At 39.6% G+C, this 16,810-nt stretch overlaps 1 protein-coding gene across 1 annotated transcript in view; it reads right to left on the reverse strand.

The window, feature by feature from the left end:
* LOC108578618 (homeobox protein Hmx) overlaps positions 1-6,527 on the reverse strand; it is a 40,830-nt gene extending 34,303 nt beyond the window's left edge. The window contains exon 1 of the mRNA XM_017941985.1: positions 5,734-6,527. Within this exon, the coding sequence (XP_017797474.1) occupies positions 5,734-6,472 (739 nt within the window). The 5' untranslated portion in view covers positions 6,473-6,527. The remainder of the gene's footprint in view (positions 1-5,733) is intronic.
* Between the last annotated feature and the right edge of the window lie 10,283 nt (positions 6,528-16,810).

Genomic DNA, 16,810 nt, shown 5'->3' on the forward strand with positions numbered 1-16,810 from the left:
GCAATCTTTTATACCGATAATAGCAGTCACGTGAAATGGCAAAATTTATTATTGAAATGCAACATATCAAAGTAATAATAAATCTTCCCACCGAAAAATTCACAATCTAACATCGAACATGGTACATCAATTTAACAAAACATCCCGTAAATAATGAAACTCATTCAGAATTATCAATCATCGCAACACGTCTTCATAAATTTTCTACACCGACTTTTCATTCTCTCTTTCAATAAATACTTCAACTTCCTTATCAATATTTTAAAATACCCGCATTACTCGTGAAATCACACCTTTTACAATCAATCCAAGTACAACCGGTGACAACAATTCCATCTATCATCCAACACATCCTAAACCACACCGACACACCACGTATAAAACACACGTCGCCGAGAATTGGCAGCGGTCGGTCGAGTCACCGCATTGGAATGCTCAAAAAGCCATTTCAATCTGCTATTCATAATGAATCGCGGTAAATGAAACAACATCCACGCCGAACAATCCCCGTAGCATTGTTAAGCTATTAAGCGTTAATTGTACAATTACATTGGTTCCGTTAGACGCCTGACGCCGCGACGACACCTCGCGATCTCAGTCTATCGGGGGAATAACCGCGGCGGCGAAATTTCGTTCCCACGTTTCGCTCGAAAAATCGGCCGATCGACGGTCGCGCTCGATACCCACGATCACGAAGATTACATTGTCCCGTTTCTTCTCTGTGTTTTTAATAGCACACGTCTGTTCGAAATGAATATCGAGGAGGAACGGCAAGCAAGCAAGCAACCGGTGTACACTATGAATTCACGTAAGTAAAAGCACGCGTGTTCGAGTCACGAGAAGTAGCGGGGCTGGCTTCCCATTAAGTGCACGAAAAAGTCCCGGCATCGAGAATTCGTTCATGGATGTTAATTGCGTATTTTGCGCGTACCTATGTTTCAACGTTTCGTTTCGACTCGGTTTCTTTTCTTTTTCAGAGCGCAATTATCGCTGGAGTAATAACCCTTCGCGCAGAAGTGACGTTCTTTATTATATTCTTTCTTTCCCGCGATTAACCGAATCGACTCTGTCAGGAGAAGAAAAAGAAAAGAGACAGCAAAAGGAGGAGATCCTTGTTTCGAGTGTGTTTCGAGCAAATGCAAATTATTCACCTGGTTGCCGTTATTCCGTTCTGAAATTACCGCCTTACAATTCGGCAAATTCGAAAGCGATAATATAAAGGAATCGGGCTGAAACCCAGAAAACGTATTCCACCTTCTCCTCTCCTTATTTCTGCGATTGTTAAGCTAACGGGATGAAAGGAGAAATGTGTTACGTACATACGTTTCGAGTTATTTTCTCCGGTTTAGTGTTGAAAGGAGGAACGATACGGGTATGAAGAGTATGAATATTTATACGTTTTTCATTGTCTAGGGTTTAGCTATCCCATTAGGCAATTATTTTCTCGTTTAGGTCTGCGCGAGGTGCTTGAAATAATTAGAGGATCGAATGATATTATCGTTTAATTATGCATGCATTGCTATCCATCTCGTGAATTCTAACGTTTTGCAAGTTACACATACACTACCGGCCAAAAGTTTCGAATCACCTCCCACTTTTCATCAATATTAAATCTGCTGCTAATTTTTTATAGATTTGAAGTTTATCTCAATTCTACTTTTATCAATTCGTCTCATATCAATTGATTCGAACGATAAAAACTTCTCAAAGTCGCTAACTTTTTTCTGGAAATTTTTGTGTAAATTGCAACGCTCAGTGATTCCAAACTTTTGGCCGGTAGTGTACATAGCAAAATACATTTCTAGTATTTGATCATATTATGTAAACAGGATAATATTTTGAGAAAATAATAACAAGCACTTAATACGATTATTTTCTTTCATTAAGGGGGTATTCTTCATTAGAATCGTCGTTTTTATTTAAACGAACTCTCGCGAGCAACCGTAGTTTCAATTTTCCAAACGAGCTCACCAAAGTCGCCTGTTTAATAATCGAGCCACCTAAGCGTGATACATTCCCCGTCCACTTCATTTCCAAGAGTATCTGCAACGTCAACGATGAAACGGCTCTCCGAGGGATCCATCGAGCGATTCCTCGAGCTCGGCGCTATCATCCGGACCGAAAGGTCGAATTAACTAACGCGTCTCGTTAGCGGAAACGGTCGTTAGATAAAAGGCAACGGTTCGTTGCTCGGGACTGGTTCCGAGTAGCGCATTACCTTTCAACGGTGCCACGGCAGTCCGCGTGAAAAAGCGAGAAAAACGAGAGGCGAGGGTTTATCGAGCGAGTTCGGAGGAACGTGAAGACTTCAACTTGTCTGCACGCCATTAAAATGTCATAGCTGCGACCGTGCGCGCATACATACGTACGTGTACGCACACATACTTCACACACGAGAAGCGCATATACAGCTAAGATGTGTGCGTGTGTATATATACACGTGCCTCTTCGTCGATTCAACTCTGACTGATCGTGACGACGGGCACGATTGAATAATTTCCACGGTGCAATTCATAATTGATATCGACTATGCGGCCTAGCCATCGTTCGCGTCGCGAGTCGTCGTCCTAACGAAGTCGAGCCACCTACTACATAAGTACGCTCGGCGAGCTACTGGTCTAAAGATACACCAGCCCAATTAGGAGAAACTCATGTCTCCGATTGGAGACGCGAATTCCCAGAAATTCGACTCTCTGTGCCTGGCTGCATTTTCGACACTCGAAAACCGGAATTAATAATGCTCGACGATTTTTCTGATTGCTTCAATTAGAATCTGGATACCCGAGAGTATCCATTGACTGGATGCGCGAGAGTATTAAGGCGGGTATGTATGTATGCGTAACGTAGAAAATAGATCGGACGAGACAGTTGCAGAAATTTCCCGATCGTTTCAAAACGTAAAAATTGTCAAACCGGTCGAAAGGTGTAGTAGTAGCTTGTAATTTCTTGTAGAAATAATTCAAATTACGATCGGTTAAAATATTTTCAAGGGTTAATCTTTTCGTTTACCCAAGTTTTATTGAGAGTGATCACTCGTTTGCGAAGAGCGTACACATACGCCCGTCTAATACGTACAATTTATTCATTTATTTTCCCATTTCAGAAAGTCTTGATTGCATTATCGCGAAACACTTGATTTTCCATCATACTTATCTTTATTTTTAAAGCAAGCGTTGAACAATGGACTGTTTTGTCCAGTAAAGCACTTTTTATCTCAAGCGTGTCGTTAAAGACTATTTTAAATATACAGGAATGTTGTCCAGAAGACTTTACAGGCAAAATTAGAATATTTAACTAAATGTGTTTCTCTGAAAATGCATTGTCCTTTTCTTCATTTCATTAAAGCTTCGTTCAACATAAATATGTTAATATGGAAATAGTTATATGTTAATTAAACAACAGTGCAATTGTTTAAGATTTTCTATAAAAAATAACTCCTTCAGGATTTCTGTGTTAATCGTTGGTAATACCAGCGTTAATACGAAGAGAAATATTTCGTGTTTCCTGCCTGGGCGATTGGTGAAGCGTGTAACTCGCGCGCGTAGTTTATTTTATGCGGAGAGATTGAAAACGAAAATATATATACCCGGTGAGATAACGCAGGCAGCTGCTGTTTTAGCCATTTTCAACTAATTAGTAGGCAGTTCTCAGATGAATTTTATATTCGTTTTTATGCATTGTATTTTTGTGTCGCTTTAGTTATTCGGAAAGTAGTTTGGTCGTTATTTAAATAGAATCAGATATAAAGCACCTCGATCGTCTACAGAGTAAGATCCTGAGTGATAGCTAAATAAAATTAGAAACAGCAGAAAGACGTTCGTTTCTATTTTCAAAGGAATATCAAAATAGAAGAAAGGGGACTACTTTGAAGGATATCCATGAGAACCTGAAATAGAACATATCATTTAATCTTTCATGCTTCCTTTTTGTCGTTTGGTTCCTCGCGGAACGAATGTAACTTTTCTTTTATCGTAAGCAGTAAAAGTATCGATGTAAGGAAACAATTAAAGTATGAAAAAAATTAACAAAAAATGGGATAACGTTGTCATTTTTCCAATTTATCGATCGTGAAATCACAATCCACAAGATTAACGTTAGAACGAACCTAAGCGTTCCTTTTTCCGAATGACGTGGGAATTGTCATTGCACGCATTAACATCTCCATTAGTTCCCCGTCTACGATCACCGAGCACCGAGTAGAAACCACAATTCGCTCTGAGCAAAGTCGTTTCTCTTTTGCATCAAGATACGAATGGCTCGAGTAACTAGAGAATATAATAATGCGATTGTTACAGCGAAAAAATGCGGTTGATGAAGAAGAATCAAGGGCTACGCGACGAAAAGAGAAGGAGGGAACATCTGAGTTTTGCGGCGCTGAAAATGACGTTCCACGCGTTTACCCGATTTGTGATAATGGCCCACAATTTCCTGCCTACTGTAACGTCGAAATTTAATAACAATCATCAGCGTTACAAGGACATTTGACAAAGGGGCCATGTCCACCGCAAATTAAATTCAGAATCGACAATTGTAACGGGCTACAAGGTAAAAATGGTATTTAAAGTCGTGAATTAAACGAACACCACTTCGAGAAGAATTATAGTGTTCGATTTGGCACCATTTATCAAATGAATTTAGATTTAATCTCGTCCGTGACATGTTTCCACTTTTAGACCTTTTTCTTCGAAAATAAATCTACGTTTCGCACGAAATACTCCTTGTACATGTAAAAGATGTTGCATATATTATAAATGGTGGCGTGTTTTAATTTAGATATCCGAGTATGAGAAACGTTGATGGAATATTCATATTAATACGAGGCATTAATATTTGTGTAAAATAGAATTTAACAGTGAAGTTCCCTAAACTTTAATTACTCGCTTTATGGACTGTTACCACTTTTCGTGTTTATATTGGGAGAGTAGTAAAAATATTCAGCTTCCGTCGTTGAAGCAGAGCTAACTCTTCCACTATTTCAAATTAATTGACTGATAATACACTAAAATACGCGGGTAAAAGGGAAAAAAGGAAATCATTCGTTTTGAGTACAGATTTGTAATTTGATTACTTTAAAGGTTTAGCATAATTTGTTTACACTTGGTGAATAATCTTGCTAAGAAATGTCAATAACGATGATTTGAGCGTGTTTTAAGTAACTTTCAAACTAGCCTTAATAAATTGAAAGCAAAAGATAATACTTTATATTGTATCGAATGTTTTTGAGAAATGGAAACCTGAAATTATATTAAGAACAAAATGACACAAATTTTCGTTTATTATCGAAGAGAAAAGAGGGAGAAAACGAAATGTTACATAGAAAACTTCAATGAAACAATGTATCAAAGCAATTACAATACGTGGAAATACAACAAAATATTAATAAAATGTTAGTTCAAGTCTTCTACCAACCAAACAGATTTCCCAACTATTATTGCATTTCCTCCTTCTTCTCATTTTGATAATAAATAAACATCTCTGTTATTCTGTTATAATTTCCGTTAAACTAAGAGCCGTCTTAACAACATATAATAACAAGTTACAGTTACCTGAAATATGAACGTTTTTACTTATTTTCCCAATACTGTGTCCGTTCGGAAACATTTTGCCAATGGTTGTACCGCCGATTTAACGCAACGATGTAACACGACATTTCCACTAATCCCCAAAGATCCCATCGGAAACCCTAAATCTCTCGCGATGTCAAACGTGTTAGCGTCTCAGTGGTCCCCTTACCTGCCAGCCTATCCTTGAGGTGTGGGTGTCCCTGGAGTGGATGTGCGGCCAGGTTCGCCAACAAGCTCGCTCTGTGAAGACCGGCCGCCGCCGCCTGTTGTTGACTGTGCTGAAGAGCTTGTAAACTCCAAGGTGGTATCAACGTTTGCGCCGGCAGTGCACCCGTTGTCGTGCCATTAGCACCGGGTGGTCGATGCGCAGGAACTCTTATTACACCTCCGCCGGTGTAAATCAGGCCGGATCCAGTTGGGAAAAGTCGAAACGGCGCCAATAGATCCGCCGTACTCGTGCAATGAATCGACGACGAGGAATTCGTTTGTGTTTCCGGTGTACTTCCGGTGTCGTCGTCGTCTTTTTCGGACAATTTCTCCTCTATCTCGTGGCCCCAAGATCTTCTGCCATCTTCCAGGGTCATCGACGAGCCACCATTATTGTTACCCTCTTCCCAAGACCATTTCCTCTCCTTGTCGCTGTCCAAATCTTCCGACGATGGACTTTTCGGGTTCTGCGAACGGTTTTCACCCAACAAACGACTTATACTGAACGGATGACTCCTGGGTGATTCGTTCTGCAGAGTCCTGGAGGTGGTCTGACTCGGTGGCGGGGAATTCGAGCACTCAGAATGGTCCAACCGACGACTGACGTTCGCGTAGTTCCGAGGACTGCAACTTCCGGAGTCCGAGTCGTCCACGTTGATCTCCTCCGTCGCGTCCACGTCGCTGTCGCCCTGAACCGACATGATCCCTTCGATTGCTGTCTTCACAGTCGATCGTGATCCTTTCAGGTTGTTTCGTGACTACTTGGATTAGTTTTGTTCATCGGAAGTCGTTTCGAGTACTCATCCTGTGCCTCTCTCACTTTCTTACTAGTGTTGGACGTTTACTCTGATGATACAGCTTTCAATTGAGTGTTTCAATTTTTTGTCAGAAGAATACCGTGTATTTTATTGAAATTTTCACTGTGTAGGTTTAAATTTGTTGTTAAAAATTTTCATCCAACATTCAAGCCACTGTGTTCTCCTATCTGCCAGACGGCCATGTTGTTCGCGAACGTACGATACAAATGCCCCGAATTACACGTTGTTCCTCGGAAATCTCACTGGCAGGACACTGGCAACGCTCAACTGTTTTCATTCACAAGTTAAATGAACCGCGCACAAAGTCACATCTGCGGTCCGTCGAGTACACTTTCGGCTACTGTTTATATCACTTCTTCACTACGGTAACGGAAGTAAATATATACAATCCAACTTGTCGTTTGAGAATCTTTCGAAGAAGCAAAAAGATCACGAGACCAGTTCCATCAAAATAGACATATTCAGGACCGCCTGGACATTTGATCTTCGGTATCCCCGTCCATGAGAAGTCGCGTCGTCAACAGGTCGCAGAAGCGAAAGGTCGAGAAAGGGCCAGAGATCGATCGGTCGATTTACAGGCGAACGAAAGGCGCGAAGGTACACTTGGACGGAGAGATAGAACGATGAGGAGCAGCTCACGTGGTATTCGAAAGGGCTGTGTTTTCCGTACGGAACTCGACCCGTGGTGAGTTGGGACGTGAATCCAGGTCGGTCGCGACGAGAGAGACGGGACGTTGTGAGGGAACCAGAGAAACCAGATGGTGCATCCCTACCACGCTTCTGCGACGACTCGAGCCGCGACCCGGCGTCCCGACGTGCGGCATCGCCTACTACCGCGCCGCCGACCAATCCAATACTTCGTGGCTCCGCCCACCGGCTCGCCGATTGGACCGCGTTAAATTGATACCTATTTAACATTTGAGCAGAATGTTGCAGGCGATCGCCTTTTTCTCCTATATTATTTATTGCCCGATCGTCGTGCCTCCTTTTTTCTCTCCTACTCCCGGGTTCCTCCTCGTTTCTTCCTCCTCCCTCCTCCCTCCTCCTCCTCGACGCGGCTTCGTCTGCGCTCCTTCTCCTTCATCCTTCTTCCCCCCTACTGGACTCTCGTCTCTTCTTCCAGCGTGCACACAACCGTGTCCTCGTCTCGCTGCAGAAACGTGCCGCATCGAGTTGAAGAAGCGGAGGGACTTAATTACGACGAATATCCTTTTGGTCCCCACCACGTCCTCTTCTTCCCTCCTCACAACTCACCCCGTTTCTTCTTCTTCTTCTTCGTTCCTCTTTCTCCTCTTCGCTCTTCTTGCTCTCGTCCTTCTTCAGCTCCTCCACGGCTTTTATCGCGCTGTTGCGATGGAGTTGCCTTGACTTGTGCAGCTAGGTATGCGCAGCTCGCAGAATGCAGCCTGAAGCATCGAGCAAAAGATCAACCACGCCGATTCTCCCCTCGCTCCTTCGCCGACACGTTCGAACGAACGAGAAGCCGTTGCACAGACCCATGGCGAACTCACTTTCGTGTGTCTTCTCCGTATATCAGACCGCGAATCGGCTATTTGCACGCTTTTCAATTCCACCAATGATCCCTGTCCGATAAGACTCGACTACGTCGGAGATTCGTGATTAAACGCTCCCTGCGTTCATCGAGCGTGTTTCAGGAACGGATTCGTCGGCTGTTTGGTTTTTGCTGTGAGTTACAGGGTGGTTTTTTGGAGGAAAGGTCTTGGAAAAATTTGTGGCAGTTGATGTTTGGAGGATAGAGGTGAGAAGAACGATTGTTGAGAGGTTTCTGAAAAAGAAATGGAGGATATTGTTAATTGTACTTGTGAATAATTATTTCTTTCTTAACCTAAATTAAATATTGTAATTTTTTTCTAATATACTGTGGAGAGATCTTGTCTAATCGTCATCAAGGGAACCACTTCATAAATTATCATTTATACATTCGTTTCAATAAATAGAATCTTTAACTTCATTTCATTTCAGTGCTTTAAACATCGCGAAATTGATAGATATCGTTGAAGTATAAAGGGTAAATAAGTAAATATTAAGAATATCAATTGTTAGACAGCTCATAAAAAAATGGAAAATGTTATTAAATAAATAGGCGATCGATACCAAAAGTATGAAGATTATAAATGAAATTAAGAAAAGTGTCGAACAAAAGAAGAAATGTTTGTTATCGTTGCTACTTTTTTAAACTATCTACATAAAAAATGTTAAGATTTATTGATACATTCTTAATGATAATAACTGTAATTTAAATAGAATAACAGTATCTACGCTTTAAAAATTTCTTTAAACATTCTTTTAAAAAAGTGAGAAAGCACTTGTTTCACCATCGATCGGTAGTTTCTACAACTTGATAAAAGTGTTGGTGTCTCCCGTAGTCACAAGACGCGCGGCTGCCTTCTTTAATACAAGCCCATTTAAAATGGTGACCGTCTACAAACTCGCCCCGGCCATTTTCCTCGTCTTATCGAGCGACTTTATCACTTCGTAAGCTGAAGCGTGGCTTATTAAACTGTACCTTGTTTGTATCTTAAGGTAAACGCGTGGAAAATTGAAAGCAAAATGGAAGAATACGACGCGGCAGCGTAAAAATTCAATGAATAATAAAAAAAGATCTCTCAAAATTCGCGAAAAATCCTACAACTACAAACGGTTTATTTTAAACTTATTTTACACTCAGTTTCACTTTGAATATTTAATATCACAAAGTACAGTTTCTCGAACCAAAGGTAAAAGCTATTTGAAACATTTTAAAGTGTGAATATTGCATTTCGGAAGGAAACTTTCTTATTACGTTATTTTTTCAAACAACATAAGACATAAATAAAAACATAAAACTGTGCTATTGCTACAAGATACTTTCTAACGAATAACAAGCAAAATAAACGTAATAATACAAATTAAAATTAACGATACAAGTAAATATTCCAGTATCATTTTTCGTATATTAAAACTCCACATGAAACGACACGAAATTTCACCTATTTAAACGAGTATGTAGAAATCCAACAACTAGACAAAATAAAATAGCAGAAATTTTGCAATTTTCCGCTTCAATCAAGCGTAAATTTTTAGCAAGAAGGGTTAATCCAACGATGTCCATTAGCAAATCAAATAGTTTGGCACGGTTTCACACCGAGCTAACATAACACGTCGATTGTCGAACGAGCAAAATACACGCAGAGAATACATTTCGTTGCGCAAGAATACTTCGATCGGCAATTCATTTGAGGATAATCCACATCCAGTTGGTGTACTGTTGCGCAATGAATATTGCGGTACCGACGGTAATGGCAACAAAATAATTTGCTGCACACGTAGTGGCGAAACGTCGACTTAAACCTTGCCTTCTTGCCTTTTGCATTGCGCCCCTCTCTTTCATAATGGCCGAGGCCAAGTATTATTACGCAGTTCCAACGCGTGTCTACCATTCAAAGTATTTCATATTGCTCACGGTATATCATTTCGTGTACATTGAGTCTTTCGTTTAGTGATTACATAAAAAATTCTAGATAGTAAATAGTAGTGTGAATAGAGAAAGATACCTTTTACCTAAGATATGGAAATAGAAGACTTACAAATTTTTTATTATATTTTGCGTAATTTAATTTATATTAAAATTTTCTACCTAATCACCGTCAATATGAAAATATACTTTCTAGAAAAATATTTACAGAATAATTATAGAATTGTAATCCTTATTGTATACAGAACTTCTATCTCACAATCAGAAAGCTGTATAAAAGGGAAGAAGAAAGTAGTCTCGCTGCAAATGCGACTAAAACACCGGAGCACCGCTAATGCTGTTTCGTTGAGTGCTTTATTAGCCCTCGAGAGTGTAGATCGCGAAGAGAGAGCAGAAAATTACAGGCAAACAAGCAGTTCGATTTACATTGATCCATGCGTTCAGAAATTAATGGAGGTTCCGTGGGCGGTCGCGAATTATGCAAGAAAACCAGCTTTACACTCCCGCCGATATCTTCTGTAAAATCCAACTTGCATCCCTTTCGAGTCTCTCCGCTCGATGCGTTCCGATCGAGGATCAATTTGAATGTCAGACGTCCGCGTGTCACTTAGGCGGTTTTCACTGGGGGCTCAAATAATTCATTCCGCCCTTTTGGAAACGCTTACAAATCCCGCGATAGTGTCGCGACAGAGAGAGAAAGAGAGAGAACAGAGGGCGGTGAAAAGGTTTCGGCAGGGTGGAAAGGAAAAGAGGGGAAGAGAGGGAAATCAAGGGGTTTGACCGGTCTGTCCTGTTGCAGGATGAAAGACGCGACGACGTGGAAAACCAGCTGTATGCGTGCCCTCCCGAAAAAGGTTATCCTTTATTCACGACACCCCGAGTTTTAAGCCCGGAAACGTGGGAGTGATTCGCGAAATAATCAGACCGTTCCGTGTTTTCGAACGGAGTACAATGAACGAATGCTAGATTGGCTGCCGAGGAAGAATCGTATTGCGATAAAGTTTTATTAGACAGTTTGAAATAGTAGAAATAATAACTGATTGGTCAGATTTTTTGAGAAATATGAATTTTGGAATTAAAAAATAACAAATTTTTCAAGTAACGTCTTTAACTTGGCGACTTCAACTTGTTATCATAAAATGAAAGATAGAATTGAAATAATTTTTTCACTATTTTATTATTGCTATTAGTGTCCAAAAGGTACGTAAAATTTTATATTAAACAAGATGTTTGAAAAATTTATCTCTTTTCAGTATGAATTTTCTTGAAAATAAATTTTTTCCCCTCAATTTTGGTGTAAATCAAATAAATTGTATAGTTAAGTATACAAAAATTTTCTAACAGCTTCTTCGTCAAAATTAACCAGCAAATTAATACATAAAAATTACACTTATTTATCAGAGTCTCGGAGTGGTATGTTTATAATATTGGAAGTATTTCCTTTAAAAAATGATTCTTCTATTAAACTTCATATTCTCACCACGATGGTTCCATTCTATAAATTCACTGCTGTTAAAAAAAAAGTTAATTGCGAGAAAATCTTTCAAACTTCCGCCGTATTGGTCCCTTGTGCCTTAGAGACACTCGTTACACGTTTCTGTAATCGTCTGCAGCGTTCGTATACTTCTCCCTATTGTCGTCTGATTCAGGTTCACATTACGCAGAGAGAATATTTATCTCGTAACAGAACACTGGCAATACTAAATAATTGATTAGATCGAAGGAGGGTGCACGGCTGCATCAATGGGAAACTGTTCCACCGACAGAAGAAGGGTCAGAAACCACTGACGACTGGTGCATCAATGAGAAACTGATAGACACTTTTTATCGACGACTTTACCGCGTTAGTTTAATAAAATTATTTCGATCATGGTCAGATTTAAAATTTTCATGGATTTGCATTACAAGTGAGAAACACTTAAAAGTCTTTCGAATTGAAATTATTTATTAATTGTTTATCAATTGTTAAAATTACAAAAAAAAAACACAAACTATATATTTAAAACTTTACTCAAAAACCAATGGACAATTTGAAATTGCCTTCTCATCAATATAACCACTTCTTTAAGATAGCATATTGATCTAACCCAATTAGCCAAATTAATCTAGTAATTTCGTCTCAACCTTCTTCTTAAACTTCCCCAAAAATTCCTTCTTCAATTTCAAACACATTTTCCTTAATATCCTACACATTCCTCTACCCAACTAAACACAAAATCCAATTTACATCTCTATTACCTCCCCCGTGCAACCGCGGCAGACAAACATTTCTCTAAATTCATTCACCCCAACGCTTAATACAATACTTCACCGAACAATAAAAGTCCACGAATTGCTCCTTGAACAAAGACATTCACGGGTAATATCCAACACGCCTGAATGCTAATCAAAAGCCGTTGATCTCTCGCTTTCTCTCAAGGCACATACGTCCAGACTGAACGCGTCAGGGGCATAATCAGAGAACTAGCAACCCCCTTTCGCGGAAGGAAGGGGAGACGACAATCACACCCGGAACGTGATACGAAACAGAGACATCAATTTCGTTACAGCGCACCCATGTGAGAACTGTGACTGCACGACACCTACGTCCTACGCGAAAATGTTATGATTCCCGAGTGTAGATCCCAGGGGAATGAGAAGGTTTGCTACCCAAAAGGGAGATCGGGACTTTTGTACCCCCTGCAAGGTTCATCGGGCGAGCAACCACTTGACGAGGGGCGTGTGGCCAGCTCGAACGATTGGCTTGTTGTGAAATTGTATATTGTCGAGGGGGGGTCACGATGGATCTATCGGGAGTGCAAGTGTTACACGCTCGTTATCGGGACACTCTTGATGTAAATCCAGTTGCCACGGGTCTCGGTTACAGGTTGCAACCGACGGTGGGTCAGGGGAACCAGGAACTATCGCTTCTGAGCAACTGTTGTGACGAGAACGCCGGTATGAGAACGACAACGACAAGGTGATTAATTTTGTGTCGAAGTGTGCAAGGGAAAAAAAAGTTGTACTGTAGACTGTGACGCTGGACGAAACACATGGCGACAAAGTGTTTGTAATTGAGTGATTTTTTGGAGACACTTGATCGTGGGGGTGAGAAGTTTGTCTGTGATTTGTATGCGTAGGAGAATGTTTGAATAGAATAATCGAGAAAATTGTAAATGCAGTTGGTGAGTGTGATTGTAAGTTGCAAGAAGGATAATGGAAGTGAATTTATGGATGCAGAGTGAAGAACTGTTGATAGATTTTTAATAGTTTTAATAATCGCAGTTGGCGAGTGTGATTGTAAGCTACAAGGACAGTGGAAGTGAATGTACGAACGAAGAGTGAAAAATTGTTAATAGATTTTTAATAATTCTGTCAGAGGAGTTGATTGGAATTTTCCAATCGTAGAAATTAAGGTGAAAAATAATAAAGGTAGTAAACGTTTTTAGACTGTCATAGATGCACCTCAGAGATTTAACTTATTGTGTGCAAATGAAGCTTCTGAAAATGAGAACTTGATAATCGGGAGAAATTTCATGTGTAATTAATTACTCTTATTGAATAAGTAATTGGCTTTAAGTTGCATGAAATGAACTTTTTTGCTGGCTATTTGAGAAAAATCAGGTTTGTACAACTACAGGTAGATACTCCACGACCCGGGATTTTCTGTTTTAACAGGTACTTTTGATTTACGAGTGATTATTTTACGAAACACGCTTTACGAGTTCTTTGCCGGCCTGCAATAACGCCCGGTAATAATTGCGATAGGAACCCTTCAAGAAATTGCTCTCTTAGGCAATAAGCAATTTAGCAAAGTACGAAGTAATTCAGTTCGGACAATTTTTGCAAGCCACGATCTTTTAATGTTGGAATCTAGCACGCTTTGTGGAAAGTTAGTACACGAGAAGAATGCGTGGATTCGAAATGCTTCGCAGCACCATTTACCATAGCATGAAATTTTATAGCACTTAAGTATACCACGTGTTTCTGACTCATGCACAGAATAATTTGAAGTAAGTCGTAGAATCTGAAAGGATTTGATTTCTCCCGTGAAAATAAAGAAAAAATTATGCGATAGAACTTTCACGTGTCGTCCTCTATAAGAACATTTTAATTTCAATAAGTAGATCAATCTATAAATGTGTTTATAAGTGTAATAGATTACTAGAAAAATGGCACACATTGTATTTATTTTTTCGTGAGAAACTATGACATTTCGTTTCTTATTACCGTAAAATAATATCCAGAAAAATATGCAACATTAATTTTCATTTAACGGTTACAATAATTTATAATTCGATACGATAAATTCGCGCTTTTAATTCACCTCTTGAATTCAGAACCCTTTAAGTACACCCTACCAACACAAAAAATCAGTTAACATAACCACAATCTTCTCATACAGTGGATCAATACTGGAAGAAAGTTAATTTTACTCCTCTCAGAAACATTGTTGGGCAACGACGCACGATGGAAAAGCTCTTTTGGTACGGTTTTATATCGCCTAAAAGATTCAGCCGTAACGTGGCCACGGACGCCGTGGAGGAATGGAAAATCGACGTATCTCTGAATTATCCTGCGCAGACTATACGACAAATGGAAGGAAGTTTTCCTTCTCCCCGCGGATTTCCGATCCAGATTTCCGGCGCGGCTGCAGAAACTTTAAAGTTCGTGGCCGGTCGAGGATCGCCCTGAAGGGGCTCCTATAAGATCCTACAAGTTTGTGACGGTCGGCGAATATGTTCGTGAAACATTCAAAGAAAAAGTTTTATGTCGCAGAGACGGTGGGCTCGTATAAAGAGAAAGCTATCGCTTCTGCGGCTACCGACTGGCTAAATCGACTACAACGGGATTATCGAGCTTTTCGTAATCGATTTAAAGATTGGATAAATGGAAGATTAGGATATCTTAAAGTTTACTTGCGTGAAAATTTTTATTTCAATAAATATTTAGTAAATTATAGTAGGTTTAGAAAACAACAAATTTCTTAATTTGATCATTTCTGCGATTAAGAAGAGTTCCATAAAAATGAACGAGGGCTTCAAAAGGACGATAACTTCATTATAAAGATATTGTTTTAAGGATAAAAAGAACTCGTCGAAAAGGAACATTAAGACTTTAAAATCTCAAAATAAAATTATTGCAAAATCCTATAAAGCAGTATGGTACTAACATACAAAAACTAAGTTTTGATATATTTAATGTTAATAAACAACATTTCGGTACCCAAAAAATTATTTTCTTCAAATTTTTACTATCGGCACTCGCAATCTTTTTCATATCGAGTTTTCAATTATTCGCAAAGACGTTAATCTTTCCCGCGAATGAGGCTCAAACAGAAAGCTTTTGCAGCCAGGAAGCGATAAGCTCATACTTCTTACAAACACCAATGCTCTGGCATTGTTCCCGGCAACTATATGGAGCAGCCAGTGGGGTTGTACGGGGGCTTCCCGTGGAAAGTATATAGGCAGGGTGCAGCATCGGTGGCGCAACACCGCATACAAATATACCGAGGCCAGGCCAGCCAGGGTGAAACATTTATTTAGTGCCAGGGGATTTTCCAAATTGAGGGAAAGTGGGGGCAAGAATACAGTAGGGGCTACGATAACTTGGTTAACCGGCAGACTTTCGATCTGTATTCTGTCTACCGAGGAGTTTATCACCGACCGCATTCCCTTCCGCTCCCAAACGGCCATTGTTATCGTTCGCGATACTGTTCCGGGACGTTCGAGTTGCTTGCATGCTTCCAGTCGATTTCTTTCGTGCGATGTATCCACGGATCGAACGACAGCTCGTTCGGTGAACCATTTTGGGATTCGTGGTTTCTTGTTGGCTTCGTTTAACGAACGGACTTCTTTATGAAAATCAAGCTTGCAAATGGTGTCGATTATATTTAGGTAGAGAAGTACCCGGCCAAAACTGGGAGCTACCATTATTTTTAAAATGACTTTAAATTTTCAGACGTCGTTGCAGTTACGTATCGCCGCTATTTACGTTAGTTCATGAATAAACGCTGATCGCGGTGAACGTGTACCTACTTATTAAGATTATGATGCTTTTAGTGCTCTGATCTAACTTTCGACCATTTAAAAACTTCACTGTTTACACTTTATTTAAAATTTTGGCCAATATTTGTGCTATTTGTTTCAGTGACCGTTTTACACTTTTATTTTTTTCGTCTCTTTCGCGCGTTTTTGTATGTTGCATACGTGGAAGTATGTATCTGTGGTCTAAAAGAATACAGTAAATTCTCTACAAGAGTCAGTAAGTTTGGATTCTACAAGTGACAGTATAGATGGTCATACTCCTAGACTGCGTCATTGCTGCGCCCATGTTATCTCGCTCACAGTCAGTCAAGCGTGTAACGCTACACCAGTCGGTTTCCTTTACGAGATTTCACGGCTCGACAAATCATAATAGAAAAATATAATTTCTTTAATTTTACGTTTTTTTATCCCAAAATTTTTCTTAACATATTGATGAGATTTTTCTGAATAAAATGACATAAAACACGACATAATTTGAACAACATTTACTTATTAACACGTTCACGCCAGATCCAGATTTACAGGTTGCTGTCAGGCGGCCACAAGAAAATACATTTTAAGCATAGGATTATAGTATTATGCTTTATAATTTTTTTTTTCAATTGAAAATAATGTCTAGCTAGCTATGACGTTCAAAATTTTTAGTTGACAACATTAATTTTATTTGAATTATTCTAAACATTTGAGGCACTCCACTCACTGATGACCACCATGGCCATA

The sequence above is a fragment of the Habropoda laboriosa genome, unplaced genomic scaffold, assembly GCF_001263275.1.
Source record: "Habropoda laboriosa isolate 0110345459 unplaced genomic scaffold, ASM126327v1 scaffold32, whole genome shotgun sequence".
NCBI lineage: Eukaryota > Metazoa > Arthropoda > Insecta > Hymenoptera > Apidae > Habropoda > Habropoda laboriosa.